The sequence below is a fragment of the Thalassophryne amazonica genome, chromosome 7 (genome assembly GCF_902500255.1).
Source record: "Thalassophryne amazonica chromosome 7, fThaAma1.1, whole genome shotgun sequence".
In the NCBI taxonomy this organism is placed as follows: domain Eukaryota; kingdom Metazoa; phylum Chordata; class Actinopteri; order Batrachoidiformes; family Batrachoididae; genus Thalassophryne; species Thalassophryne amazonica.
Window position 1 is genome coordinate 57,047,153 of NC_047109.1, and position 15,568 is coordinate 57,062,720.

Here is a 15,568-nt window from a genome sequence, read left to right on the forward strand (position 1 = left end):
AAAAAAATAAAATCCAGAAAAATCACATTGTATGATTTTAAATAATTAATTTGCATTTTATTGCATAAAATGAGTATTTGACCCCCTAGAAAAACAGAGCTTAACAATTGGTACAGAAACATTTGTCTGCCATTACAGAGATGTTACAGATGTTTCCTGTAGTTCTTGACCAAGTTTGCACACACTGCAGCAGGGATTTTGGTCCACTCCTCCATACAGGCTCCCTCCAAAGCTTTTCTATTGAGTTCAGGTCTGGAGACTGGCCAGGCCACTCAAGGACCTTGAAATGCTTCTTACGGAGCCCCTCCTTAGTTGCCCTGGCTGTGTGTTTGGGGTCATTGTCATGATGGAAGACCCAGCCATGACCCATCTTCAATGCTCTTACTGAGGGAAGGAGGTTGTTTGCCAAAATCTTGCAATACATGACCCCATCCATCCTCCCTTCAATACGGTGCAGTCGCCCTCTCTCCTTTGCAGAAGAGCACCCACAGAGTATGATGTTTCCACCCCCATGCTTCACAGTTGGGATGGTTTTCTTGGGGTTGTTCTCATCCTCTAAACATGGTAAGTGGAGTTGATTACAAAAAGCTCTATTTTGGTCAAATCTAACCACATGACCTTCTCCCATGCCTCCTCTGGATCATCCATATGGTCACTGGTGAACTTCAAACAAGCCTGGACATGTGCTGGCTTGAGCAGGGGGACCTTGCTGCCCTGCGGGATTTTAAACCACGACAGCATCATGTGTTACTAATGTAATCTTTGTGACTGTGGTCCCAGCTCCCTTCAGGTCATTGACCAGGTCCTCCTGTGTAGTTCTGAGCTTTCTCAGACTCATCCTTACCCCACAAAGTGAGATCTTGCATGGAATCCCAGACCGAGGGAGATTGACAGTCATCTTGTGTTTCTTCCACTTTCTAATAAATAATTATAACAGTTGTTGTCTTCTACCAAGCTGCTTGCCTGTTGTCCTGTAGTCCATCCCAGCCTTATGCAAGTCTACAATTTTTGTCCCTGGTGTCCTTAGACAGCTCTTTGGTCTTGGCTATGGTGGACAGGTTGGAGTGTGATTGACTGAGTGTGTGAACAGGTGTCTTTTATACAGGTAACAAGTTCAAACAGGTGCAATTAATACAGTGCAGAATAAGAGGGTTTCTTAAAGAAAAATTAACAGGTCTGTGTGAGCCAGAATTCTTGCTGGTTGGTAGGGGATCAAATACTTATTTTATGTAATAAAATGCAAATTAATTATTTAAAAATCATACAATGTGATTTTCTGGATTTTTTTTTTTTTAGATTCTGTCTCTCACAGTTGAAGTGTACCTACGATAAAAATTACAGACCTCTCCATTCTTTGTAGGTGAGAAAACCTGCACAACTGACAGGGGGTCAAATACTTATTTTCCCCACTGTAAATAAAACCCCAAACACTGTCATCATCTTTATCAAAAGCAGTAAATCATAGTATTCGAAGTCACAGTTTATCTGTATATATTTATAAACCATTAATGGAGCTACGACTCACCCATATTGCGTTCACAAACACAAAACAAATCGTTTTTGTCCACAGTGTAAGTTTTTTCAGCTCTATGTTGCAACAACAGCAGCGCTTGTGTGCTTTGACCTGTGAACCGGAAGTGTTAGCTAGATCACTGCGTTCATAAACAGGAACTAACATGTATGATTTTAGAGTCTACCAGTGTTTTTGACCGATAAAGTTACTTCCTTTACCAGCAAAAAAAAAAAATATATATATATATATATATATATATATATATATGTGTGTGTGTGTGTGTGTTAGCAGACTAGAAGTTAACAGAAATAAATTTAGCAGAAGCTAATTGGTCCACTGATGGTTTTCAAAATTAGCTGAAAAGTGAAAACATTAGCTTCACTAATTAGCTGTGCGGGGATTAGCAGAACTGTGCCCACCACTGTTCATTCATTAGGTGAGATATCACAGCTGTTTTTAAAGTTAGTGAATGAATTGAAGACTGCATTTTCCAAGTAGTATGAATAATAGTAGTAGTAGCAGCCAGTTTGCTCTGTGTGTGCCTGATCTCATCAGCTCTCAGAAACTAAGTACTGTGGGTTCTGGTTAGTACTTGGATGGGAGACCTCTTCGGAAGACTCGGGGTTACAGTAGTGTTCAGAATAATAGTAGTGCTATGTGACTAAAAAGATTAATCCATGTTTTGAGTATATTTCTTATTGTTAAATGGGAAACAAGGTACCAGTAGATTCAGCAGATTCTCACAAATCCAACAAGACCAAGCATTCATGATATGCACACTCTTAAGGCTATGAAAATGGGCTATTAGTAAAAAAAAAAAGTGGAAAAGGGGGTGTTCACAATAATAGTAGCATCTGCTGTGGACGCTACAAACTCAAAACTATTATGTTCAAACTGCTTTTTTTAGCAATCCTGTGAATCACTAAACTAGTATTTAGTTGTGTAACCACAGCTTTTTATGATTTCTTAACATCTGTGAGGCATTAATTTTGTTGGTTTGGAACCAAGACTTTGCTCGTTTACTAGTGTGCTTGGGGTCATTGTCTTGTTGAAACACCCATTTCAAGGGCATGTCCTCTTCAGCATAAGGCAACATGACCTCTTCAAGTATTTTGACATATCCAAACTGCCACTGTCCAATTTAGAGTCATGTCTGTGACATCTGTGCACCTGCATATTTGTGCTCACATGTGGGTGGCAGCCAGCCGAATTGCACATCAGAAATACTTCTTTCAACTGAGCACTCACTCCACAGACAAATGGATCCATCAGTATTTTATTGGTCTGGGGCACAGTCCCAGCTGGATGCACCACAGAACACCTCTGCAAGTCGGGCCAGACCGCGGCAGCAGGCCAACACTGGACACAGCTGAGAGCACACACATGAAGCAATCAAAGCGGACTTTGCACGTGTAACACACTCAGGCACAGTCCAGACTGTTTGTTCATCAAAAACAAACTATTCCATTGCTGCCAATTTTACTGTGAGAAAAACAAAAACATAAAATCCCACTGTTTGGGCAATGCCCACTGCAATGCCATCTGACTTGGAGAGGTTTGATTGTTTCATGATGTGAAACATCTAAATTAAATCAGGCTTTATGCAATATTGAAAAATATTGCATAACATTTAGTCTTAAAGTGATAAATTTCTACATGTTCTAAATGAATTAAAATATGAAATAAGAAATCATTTCATAAATGTTTACATTGAGGGCAGTGATCAAACACACCAGCCTTTTAACATAAAACTTGTTTTATCAGTCGAGTTATAGCATCCCCGAAATCTTTACCATCAATTACAGCCTTTGTGTGTATTTATACTCAAATCAACTGAAACCCGTTAACGAAATTCTTTGGTTAATTATGTCACTTTTAACACCAAGTGTGCTGTAAAAGTGATGTTATTGTATAAAAGAGGGCACACACTATTCAAGTTATTTTATTTTTTTATACTTTTATTTAAAATTATGCAGTAGAGATTCATATTTCATCAAGGTAACATTTTTAAGCAAAGCTGTGAGCCTGTTGAAAAACCAATATAAATGGTCAGTTATTCATTCTTTTATTACAAAGAGTTACAAAGAGTTTACTTAATATCTTTCTTTGAATGTCATGTATGTTTCTGAATCACAGGGAAAAATTTACAAGCAACAGTCAATTAAAATAAAATGTGTTGTGCTCTCCCTTGTTCCTACCAGGGGAGATCAATTTTGTGCAATTTACCCTAGAAATGTTGGGCTTTGACATCATCTTCATTAATGTTTGATGGACACACTAACATGTAAAAAGAAATAATGCTGGAAAAAGGTATTTACCTTCACTAACTCATCTTCAACCACTCACTCCAATTAAGGGTCACGGGAGGCTGGAGCCTATTCCAGCAGTCATAGGGCATGAGACGGGGTACACCCTGGACAGGACACCAGTCTGTCACTTGGCCACATATAGACAAACAAACATATTCACACCTGCACGCACACCTACGGGCAATTTAACATTCCCAAATCATCTAACAAGTAAGTCTTTGAATGTGGGAGGAAGCCGGAGGACCTGGAAAGAACCCATGCAAACACGGGGAGAACATGCAAACTCCACACAGAAAGGCCACAGGTGGGAATCGATCCCATGACCTTTTTGCTGTGAGGCAACAGTGCTAACCAGCAAGGTACCATGCTACCCGGTATTTACCTCCAGTTAGGGAAAATAATGTAGCCTCGTTTCTTTAGTGTACAATTAGGGATAGACTGGAGAATTAAAATATAACCTGTATCAACAAACATTTTTTAAAATGTCCAAAAGTTGCATCTTCTTATGTCAAACAGTCAGTTCAATTCAATTTATATTATTTGTATAGCGCCAAATCACAACAAAGCTGCCTCAAGGTGCTTCACATGAGTCAGGTCTAACTTTACCAAACCCCCTTAGCAAGCACAAAGGCAATAGGAAATACTGCCTCTGTTGATAATGAGGAAGAAACCTCAAGCAGACCAGACCCAGAGGGGTAACCTGCTGCTTAGGAGATTCTAACAGCTACAAGGTTTTTACAGATTGTACAGTCTTACATGAAATGTTATGAATTGGTATTTCTTTTGGCTTAAACAGGTTCTAGAGCAATATTTTTAGGTTGAATCTAAAAGCAGAAAGACTAAAATATTGATTCTGTTCAGAACAATCCAACTGGTAAAATAAAAAAAAATGGTTTATAGCTGTGTTTTTAAAGTTTTTTAATGTCATAAAACAGTAAAAACATGTTAAAGTTAAGTCTTGCAGAATAGTTTTATACACATCTTGAAATTTAAGTTCTGAATACTGTATTAGAAGAAAACGACCACTTTTCCTAAAGTATCCTTTCCAAGCCATCCCATGGTTTCTGCTGTCTTAATTGGCTCTTTGATGATGTGACTCCTAAATCTGTCTACTCCCAACAGTTCCAGTCCACATCCTCTTCCTGCGGGATGCTGAGCCCCAGCACAACTGGTGTTTCCCCTTCGCTATGGATGGCAATCCTGAGCCAAGCATCACCTGGTTGTACAACGGAAAAGAACTCAAAGAGAATGTCTACATCTACACTCAGCTCTTCACACACACAAATGATGGCTCGGTCAAACATGGCTGTCTCTTCCTCAACAAACCCACACACCTGAACAACGGCTGCTACACTCTCATTGTGCAGAACAAATTGGGAAGGGATGAAGCCAACATTACTGGAAACTTTATGGACAACCCATTTGACCCATTTGATCCTGAAGGGATAATACCAGGTGAACACTCTATGAAATAGTTTTTGAGCTTCATGTCCCATGCTGAGTAGATTAATGTAGGCTGTCTTCAGTGTGTACACTGAATTTGCACGTAAAATGCGTCTTAAAGTCCAGTTAGCACAGCTGTGTTTTATGTGCATGATGCCTGGTGATCAATTGATGCTGTTCACACAGCAGCTGTAACGGGAATATAAGGACACAATATTAACAAAGGTGCTAATCCAAGTATTACATGCTGTTGCTGCCCTTTTGCTGGAGCTCTATTTCCTCACCTGAAATCCTCGCCCTACCTTTCACTCCTGTTTAAAGGGGATGACAGGTGACACTCTGATTGCTTGATGTTATTATATAGTTAACAACCACAACACAACCTTGAGTAATGTGGGTCAAGACTGAACTCAGAATATACACCTTCAAGATAGCAATGGCCATAATTGATGGCTTCAGGTAACTAAGAAATCACTCGCACGTAAGTATTCACAGCGTTTGCCATGAAGCTCAGAATTAACCTCAGGTGCATCCTGTTTCCACAGATCATCCTTGAGATGTTTCTATGGCATAATTGGAGTCCATGTGGGGTAAATTCAGTTGATTGGACATGATTTGGAAAGGCACACACATGTCTACATATAAGGTCCCACAGTTGACAGTGTATGTCAGAGTACAAACCAAGCATGAAGTCAAAGGAATTGACTGTAGACCTCAGAGACAGGATTGTCTCAACGCACAAATCTGGGGAAGGGTATGGAAACATTTCTGCTGCTTTGAAGATGTCAATGAGTAAAGTGGCCTCTATCATCCATAAGTGAAAGACGTTTGGATCCACCAGGAGTCTTCCTAGAGCTGGCCGCCCATCTAAACTGAGCAATAGGGGGAGAAGAGCCTTAGTCAGGGAGGTGACCAAGAACCTGATGGCTACTCTGTCAGAGCGCCAGCATTTGTCTGTGGGGGAATTCATACACATTATTGCTCTGAGTGACTTTCATTCCCCTGCTCTCCAGCGCGTATCTCCACATTTTCAGACTTGGGTCAACCTCCTCTCTACTCTCACTACAGATCACAATGTCATCTGCAAACATTATAGTCCATGGAGACTCCTGTATGATCACATCCATCAACCTGTCCATCACCACTGAGAACAAGAAAGGACTCAGAGCTGATCCTTGGTGTAATCCCACCTCCACCATCTCACTGCTGTCACTCTGTCCTTGTACATATCCTGTACACTCCAGACTTCCTCATACAATACCACAACTCTTCTCTTAGCAGTCTGTCATAAGCTTTCTATAAATCCAACAACACACAGTGTAACTCATCCTGGCCTTATGGCCTTATCCATCAGTACTATGAGATTAAACATTGCATCTGTAGTGCTCTTTCTCGGCATGAAACCATGTTGCTAAAAACCGGAACCAGCACATGTGTTTTCCACACCTTAGACATCCCATGCCTCCACTGGAATGTCATCTGAACCTACTGCCTTTCCACTCTTCATCCTCTTCATAGCTGTCCTCACTTCATCCTTGCTAATCTCTTGGCCTTCCTGATTTACTCTCTCCACATCATCTACCTTTTGCTCTCATTCATTTTCTTCATTAATCAGCTACTCAAAATATTCCCTCCACCTTCACAACACAATCTCCTCACTTGTCAGCACATTATCAGCTGCCTCCCTTGACCAATGCAGCACCTCTACATCTGTAGAAGGTCCCCAGGTGTCGGTTTGTGGCAGCCACTGCTCCTAGTGGTTGGATTGTGTCTAACTGTAATTAGGATGGGTTAAATGCAGAGGACAAATTTTGTTGTACAACCCCGATTCCAATGAATTTGGGACATTGTGTAAAATGTAAATAAAAACAGAATTCAATGATTTGCAAATCCTCTTCAACCTATATTCAATTGAATACACCACAAAGACAAGATATTTAATGTTCAAACTGATAAACTTTATTGTTTTTGTTTTTTATAAACTCATTTATATGGGCTTGGGACCGGCACTCAGCGTGTACTGGCTGCACACCCCATGTGGCTGACTTAACAGTTATATCAACTCATGGTGTATTTTTAAGACCATAAGTTGCAGTAATTTGACAGTGTTGCTGTGTAACTACATCAGTGTCACAAATCGATATGATTGTGGTTTACTAAAGGTAAAATATGAACTGTGAACTTTTGTGTTCTCAACTTCTTGAATGTGGAGTAAAAAACAGGCTGCTAAAATTTGCCATTGAAATATGATGTATGTGGATTTTTAGAGCTCATTTTCACCATTGAATTTTTCTCTTTAGAGTACTCATTACTGTTTTTTCATAACTTGCATTTCTTTCTTTCTGCATGCTAGTCATTGATGATCCACGTAAATCTTTGACTAATTTCATGCACAAACTCTCATCATGTCTCATCAACTCAGAGTTCATATAAATGGTGTTTCTGGACATTTTTGATTTTACTCCATTTTGGAATAAGACTGTAACATAACAAAATGTGGAAAAGGCGAAGCACTGTGAATACTTTCTGGATGCACCGTATCAGTGTTGAGTCAACTCTTGACAAATGAAATTTTGCTCTCTCACAGTGCAACTCTATGTGTTGAATGAAAAACAAGAAAAAGTTGTTTATATGACACATACTGTGAGCTTTGCTCTGTGGTGCTATGACAGTCCCCAAATCTGATGCATCCAAAATCCCAATATTTTATTTGAATGATAGTATTGTAGCGTTGTTAATACTCTTTCATCTATCATAAAGTAAGTAAGTCCTTTCAGCTGCTCCCTTGTTTGCACTCAGGGTCGCCACAGCAAATCCGAGGTGGATCTGCATGTTGAACTGGCACATGTTTTACGCCGGATACCCTTCCTAATGCTACCTCACATTACATGGAGAAATGTGGCAGGAGTGGGGTTTGATCTGGGAACTATCCGTGCTTGGCCATTACCCCTGCCAATATATAGGTGATGGTCTAGTGGTTAAGCTTTGGGCTTGAGACCAGAGGATCCTTTTTTCAAACCCCAGCCTGACCAGAAAATCACTAAGGGCCCTTGGGCAAGGTCCTTAATCCCCGAGTTGCTCCCGGTGTGTAGTGAGCACCTTGCATGGCAGCACCCTGACATCGGTGTGTGAGTGTGTTTGTATGAATGGGTGAATGTGAGGCATAATTGTAAAGCGCTTTGAGTGTCTGGTGCAGATGGGAAAGCTATCTACAGCCACAGTAATTAAGCAATCATTAAGCAATCAACACCAAACTTGCTATGGTGAGTGGGGGCACCAAGGGTAAGGTCACTGGAGCCCTTAGGTTGAAAGTGTTCCTGCACGAACACACACACACACACACACACACACACACACACACACACACACACACACACACACGGTCACCATTATATATTAGATCACGACCCAGTAACTGGAGCCCTTATTTTCGCAATTCATGTGATTGGGTCAGGTAGTAAACATCACACTTTACTTACTACATAGTAGCAGCTGGCTAGAGTGCAATTTAATTTCAATTTGAACGGGTCAACGCGCACCGCGCACGAGTTAAAGCGTGCCTTCGTACATGCGCATTAATTACAATCACCACCCACTCACTGGAGCCCTTATATTCACACTTCATGTGCTACTAAGGTCAGGTAGCAAGCATCAAACTTTACTTACTACATAGTAGCAGCTGGATAGGGTGTACTTTAATTACAATATGAACAGGCCAGCATGCACCGCATGCAAATTAAATCAAGGTTTTTTTACAATTAAAATATACCTACTGTGTACATCTCCATGTTATGTGTCGGACGCGGGCGGAGAACCGACCAGCGTTTGACAGGACCCAGTATAAAATAAGCAGAGCACGGTACAAAGGATAACATAATTTAATAACATAACAGTGAGTGCTAATAACAAACAAGTGCGCGGTCTGGCGAGGTGGAACAACGGTGCGCTCCCAGCAGCACAAACGGTCCGGAGCCAGAACAGTTCAGACCCAAGGACCCCGCCGACACCCCCCAGGTGGCCGCGACCAACCGAGTCTGTGAAAGAAGACACCATCATGTGAGTCCACACTCCACACACAGAGAGACCACTCAAAGGTGTACATAAACAGCAAACACTTCCTGGCTTAATCACCAATCAGCTTCCCACCCTGCAGGCATGGAACACCCAGTTCAATTCTCCACTGCAGTGGAAGCTGATTAAATGACTAACATAACAGCTCAATATAATAAGGTGTGAGGGACACCACATCTATTGACTGTACTCATGTTAGTCACAAAACCTAAAGTACCTCAGGAAGTGTGCTGACGAGCGTGAGACCTCACCCCCTCCTCTTTCACAGACCATGGCATCAAACCTGGTACAGTCTCTGCATCCATGATGATGAGATGGCTCTCTAGACGATGATCTCACCCGTCTGGTCACAAGGTCGAGTCTCTGGCAAATACACACTGTGTACTCCAGACTTAAATGCAACCATGCCCCAATCCATAAAGATGCACCAGAGCTGTGAGTCCTGACGAGCTGCACATGACAAGCTTCAGGTGATCAGGGTGAGGTCCTGATAACTCAGCCACACAGCCACTCAGTCCTGAACGCATGCCACCTGGAAGGAAAAACAAAAGACAGAAAACAGAAGACAAACAAAAGCCAGCCAGGCACGCCAGGCACCCCAGCCACAACACTCCAATTCCAATGAAGTTGGGACATTGTGTAAAATGTAAATAAAAACAGAATACAATGATTTGCAAATCCTCTTCAACCTATATTCAATTGAATACACCACAAAGACAAGATATTTAATGTTCAAACTGATAAACTTTATTGTTTTTGTGCAAATATTTGCTCATTTTGAAATGGATGCCTGCAGCACATTTCAAAAAAGCTGGGACAGTGGTATGTTTACCACTGTGTTACATCACCTTTCCTTCTAACAACACTCAGTAAGCATTTGGGAACTGAGGACAATAATTGTTGAAGCTTTGTAGGCAGAATTCTTTCCCATTCTTACTTAATGTACGACTTCAGTTGTTCAACAATCCGGGGTCTCCGTTGTCGTATTTTGTTCTTCATAATGCGCCACACAATTTCAATGGGCAACAGGTCTGACTGCAGCCAGGCCAGTCTAGTACCCACACTCTTTTACTACGAAGCCACGCTGTTGTAACATGTGCAGAATGTGGCTTGGCATTATCTTGCTGAAATAAGCAGGGACATCCCTGAAAAAGACGTTGCTTGGATGTAGAGATGTACTGAATCCAAGATTCGGTTTCGGATTCGGCCGAACATTGGCCTTGTTGACGGGATTCGGTTTCGGCTGAACCCTAGAGCGCCAACCGAACCAGATCCTACTGCGCATAAGCACAACGTCGTTAATGTTTAAGGCCGGGTTCACACGGCAGGATAATTAGCCCGATAACGGACCCGATCTTCCCCTTCCGACAATCTTAAGGACGCCACGACAATCATGATGGTGCTAAAGATAATCTTATCAGATATTCCTGTCATGTGGGGTGTGTTAAGAGCGCTCTGATCTGCTCGGAAGTACATCAGGAGCACTCCGATCGCAAATCGGGGATATTCAACATGTTGGATTTTTTTGGCCTGATATCGCAGTGTGTGTGGTGTCCTCCGACCACAAACAAGCTCACAGCCTACTCAATGTGACATGCAGCCAATCAGAAAGCGAGGTGACAGACGCACGGCGCGGAAAATAAAATCAAAACAGCTGTTCTGACTTGCCAGAAAGTCCGGTGGTCGCGCTGTCTCCACTCCTTTAAAGAACGCCTTTTCTTTTTCTTTTTCTATCGTTTTTTCCCCTCTGTTTTAAATAGTCCACAAAGTATCTCTGTTTGTTTACTCTGAAGTCACGTTTAATCTCGAGAGATTTTGCGAGATTTCATGTCTGAGCTGTGAATGTCCGTGCGTGAAATCTGTTCATGTGTGGTGTTGTTCTTACCGTGTGGCTAAACACCACACACTGTACGACCAACCCTGTTAGACCTATGATTGTTTTATCTTCACGTGTGTGGTCTCTCAGGTTTTGGAAACCTAAAGATCATTTTTAAATCCTGTCGTGTGAACCAGGCTTAAGAGAAGATAACCTTTTTGCTCTCTTTCTTTGTTCTTTGGAATGAACAGAACACTAAGCCTGTACACTGAATGGCTTTAAGCTTAACATTTCAGTGGTGCTCTCTAAGTGTGACTATATTCAAATAAAAAAAATAATGGTAGAAGTTATTGCCTATGTTTTATCTTACTGTTAAGGAAAGGACACTTTCTTTCTACACTGTGCAATGGTTTTCATTGCATTATAATGTACTAGCTGATGATCGGAGTAGGATTCGGTATTCGGTTTCGGATTTGGCCAAATCTTAAGCAGTGGATTCCGTATTCGGCAGAACCTTAAAAATCAGGATTCGGTACGTCTCTACTTGGATGGCAGCATGTGTTGCTCCAAAACCTGGATGTACCTTTCAGCATTGATGGTGCCATCACAGATGTGTAAATTGCCCATACCATGGGCACTAACACACCCCCATACCATCACAGATGCTGGCTTTTGAACTTTGCGCTGGTAACAATCTGGATGGTCTTTTTCCTCTTTTGTCTGGAGGACACAACGTCCATGATTTCCAAAAACAATTTGAAATGTGGACTCATCAGACCACAGCACACTTTTCCACTTTGCGTCTATCCATTTCAAATGAGCTCAGGCCCAGAGAAGGCAGCAGCATTTCTGGATGTTGTTGATGTCACTTTGCATGGTAGAGTTTTAACTTGCACTTGTCGATGCAGCGACGAACTGTGTTAACTGACAATTGTTTTCTGAACTGTTCCTGAGCCCACGCAGTAAGATCTTTTACACAATGATGTCGATTTTTAATGCAGTGCCACCTGAGGGATCGAAGGTCACGGGCATTCAATGTTGGGTTTCGGCCTTGCTGCTTACGTGTAGAAAGTTCTCCAGATTCTCTGAATCTTCTGATTATATTATGGACTCTAGATGATGGAAACCCTAAATTCCTTGCAATTGAACATTGAGAAACATTGTTCTTAAACTGTTGGACTATTTTTTCAAGCAGTTGTTCACAAAGTGGTGATCCTCACCCCATCTTTGCTTCTGAACGGCTGAGCTTTTTGCGGATGCACCTTGTATACCCAATCATGACACTCACCTGTTTCCAATTAGGTTTTCTTTGAGCATTCATCAACTTTCCCCTGGCCCAACTTTTTTGAAATGTGTTACAGGCATCCATTTCAAAATGAGCAAATATTTGCACAAAAACAATAAAGTTTATAAGTATGAACATTAAATATCTTGTAGAGCAAAAACAAAGAGTTCACCGCGCTTCTGTATAGCACAAACAAATCTGGTGCAACCAAGTAGGACTAATTAGTAAAAAAGAAAAATAACTGGTGCAACACAGGAATAAGTGCCAGAAAAGTTAATAAGGTGCTGAAAGCAAAAAATGTTCAACGGGACTAACGTTTCAATGTGAGAGTCACATCTTCCTCAGAGTCCTGCACAAACAGAGATGGTACAGCTTAAATACTGATAGGAAGCAGGTGCTTTCAAAACGGCATGACCGTCCGTCAGGCATAACACTCACTCAATTAGTAATCAATTCATGATTAGAAACAAACTGGCCCAAAACACACAAGACTAAAACCAGACTAAAAAAAAGTTATTAGAGAAAACAAGTAAATTTTAGATCTTCATTCAAACCAAAAGGTTCCAAAGTGCCTAAAGTATAAATCCAAAATGCTTCTCTACATAAACGTTTTTTGATAATATCACCACCTCTGGGTGGAGCTATGATTCTCTCAATCCCCCAAAATTTTAAAGATGCTGGAGAGCCATGACCGGCCTGTTTATAGTGCCTTGCCATGGCATAAGTTAAATTCTGAGTACGGATTGCCGTTTTATGTTCAGCTATCCGTAATTTAAGTTGACGTTTTGTTTGGCCAATATATGCCAATCCACAAGGGCATTTTAAAATATATACTACATGAGTAGTGTTACAATTGATAAATGAAGAAATAGGATATTGCTTACCAGTGCGAGGATGAGAGAAATATGAAGCATTAGTGGAATTTGAACAATGTGCACAATTACCACATCTGAAGAAACCTTTTGGTGAGCTGGAGGGCCAGGCAGTTGAGGCGGGACTGATCATATCTGAACGAACAAGTCTGTCACGAATATTTCGGGCACGTCTAAATATAAATTTAGGTGGTTCAGCAAGTATAGCAAGTAGAAAAAGACTATTTAGATGTTGAAGAAGATTTCGATTTTTTTCTTGAGTAAAGAGGCACGATCAGTATTTAGAGCTCTGTCCCATGCTTTACCAATGTTAGTTCTACTATAACCACGTTGTTCAAACAGAGTTGCTAGATGGGCTGCTTTTAACATGAAGTCCATGATAGAACTGCAATTTCTTCTAACTCGCAAGAACTGACCCACTGGTATGTTCCAAACTAAATGGGGCGGATGATTACTATCAGCTCTCAATAAAGTATTTCTACTAAGAGGTTTACAGTAATTAGTTGATTGCAAAGAATTATTGACATCCTTATAAATAGTGAGATCTAAAAAATCTATGGAATGAGAGATATAGTTCATAGTAAAAGATAAATTATCTGTGGTGGAATTGATATAATTCAAAAATTGATGTAACTCATCATATGTGCCCCTCCAAATTAAGAGGACGTCATCAATATATCTGCGCCATAATGATATTTTTGAGTGAAAAGGGCTATTTTCAGTTTCTCTTCCCAAAAACCCATCACTAAACAGGCATAAGATGGAGCAAAAGCACTCCCCATAGCAGTGCCCTGTAGTTGTAGATAATATTTGTCTGAGTATTTAAAAAAATTATTCGATAAGACAATCTCAACCAATTTAATCAAAAGATCTGAAGGTGGCAGCACATCAGTAGGACATTCGGCAAGATAGAAAGAAATGGCTTCTAAGCCTGCGTGGTGAGGTATGCATGTATATAGACTTTGTACATCCAAAGACACAAGGATATCATCACTTGCACAATTCCGATTATTGATAAGATTTAAGACATCAGTGGTATCCTCAAGATACGAGGGTAATTTACGAACAAACTTTGCCAAAAAGAAATCAACAAATTGTGAAAGGGGCTCAGTAAGACTCCCTATTCCAGAAACAATGGGCCATAACGGAGGATCATCCAATTGTTTGTGAATTTTGGGTACACCATAAAATACTGGACAATGAGGGTATTCGCTTAAAAGGAAAGCCGTCTCTTTTTCTGTTATCCAGCCCTTCTTATGAGATGAGTCAATAAATTCATGAATCATACTGTTAATATCAGAGGTGGGATTTGAAGATAAAAGTTGATAGTGTTTAGCATTATTCAACAGTTTCAGTATACCATTTTTATACTTCTCCAACCCCATAACAACAACAGCACCCCCCTTATCGGCAGGGCGAATGATGATATCCCGTCTGGATTCCAAAGATCGTAATACATAAAATTTACTCTTTGTCATATTCTTATTTTTAGATGGACATAAAGCCCCTAATTTAGCAAGTTCCCACTCAACTACCTGGCTAACAGTCACTATAGACAAGGACAGTATATTGGACTCTGAAGATTTAAATGTATCCTTAAATAAGGAGTGAGGCAAAACAATTTCAGCACCTTGCTCATCACTAAAAGTCAAAGTTTGTGAGTGTGCAGTAGTACTTGCATTAATCAATTCAAAGCTTGACATCTTCTGTCCTCACAGCTACTGAGACAGCGGTTCTACAGAAAGGACTCTCCTTTGCCCCTTCTAACCACCTTGACTCTTTCTCTCTTATAGTTGATTCTTTCAAATTCTTTAGACAGCTGCATTTGAAATATTTTTTTCTAAATCCAATAATGAGTCTAATAATAAAAGGGATTTGGATTCTAATATTAGTGAGTCTCTAAGAGAAGTTACTCCTTTTAAAAAGAAATCAAGTTTTTTGCCATATTCATATTTAAATCCTACTATAGTGACTGTTAGCCAGGTAGTTGAGTGGGAACTTGCTAAATTAGGGGCTTTATGTCCATCTAAAAATAAGAATATGACAAAGAGTGAATTGGATGTATTACGATCTTTGGAATCCAGATGGGATATCATCATTCGCCCTGCCGATAAAGGGTGTGCTGTTGTTGTTATGGGGTTGGAGAAGTATAAAAATGGCATACTGAAACTGTTGAATAATGCTAAACACTATCAACTTTTATCTTCAAATCCCACCTCTGATATTAACAGTATGATTCATGAATTTATTGACTCATCT

At 40.5% G+C, this 15,568-nt stretch overlaps 1 protein-coding gene across 1 annotated transcript in view; it reads left to right on the forward strand.

Moving 5' to 3' along the window:
- ntrk1 (neurotrophic tyrosine kinase, receptor, type 1) overlaps positions 1-15,568 on the forward strand; it is a 137,659-nt gene that overhangs the window by 69,782 nt on the left and 52,309 nt on the right. Inside the window, 2 exon segments of the mRNA XM_034174252.1 lie at positions 4,945-5,277; positions 7,619-7,633. Coding sequence (XP_034030143.1) covers positions 4,945-5,277; positions 7,619-7,633 — 348 coding nt within the window.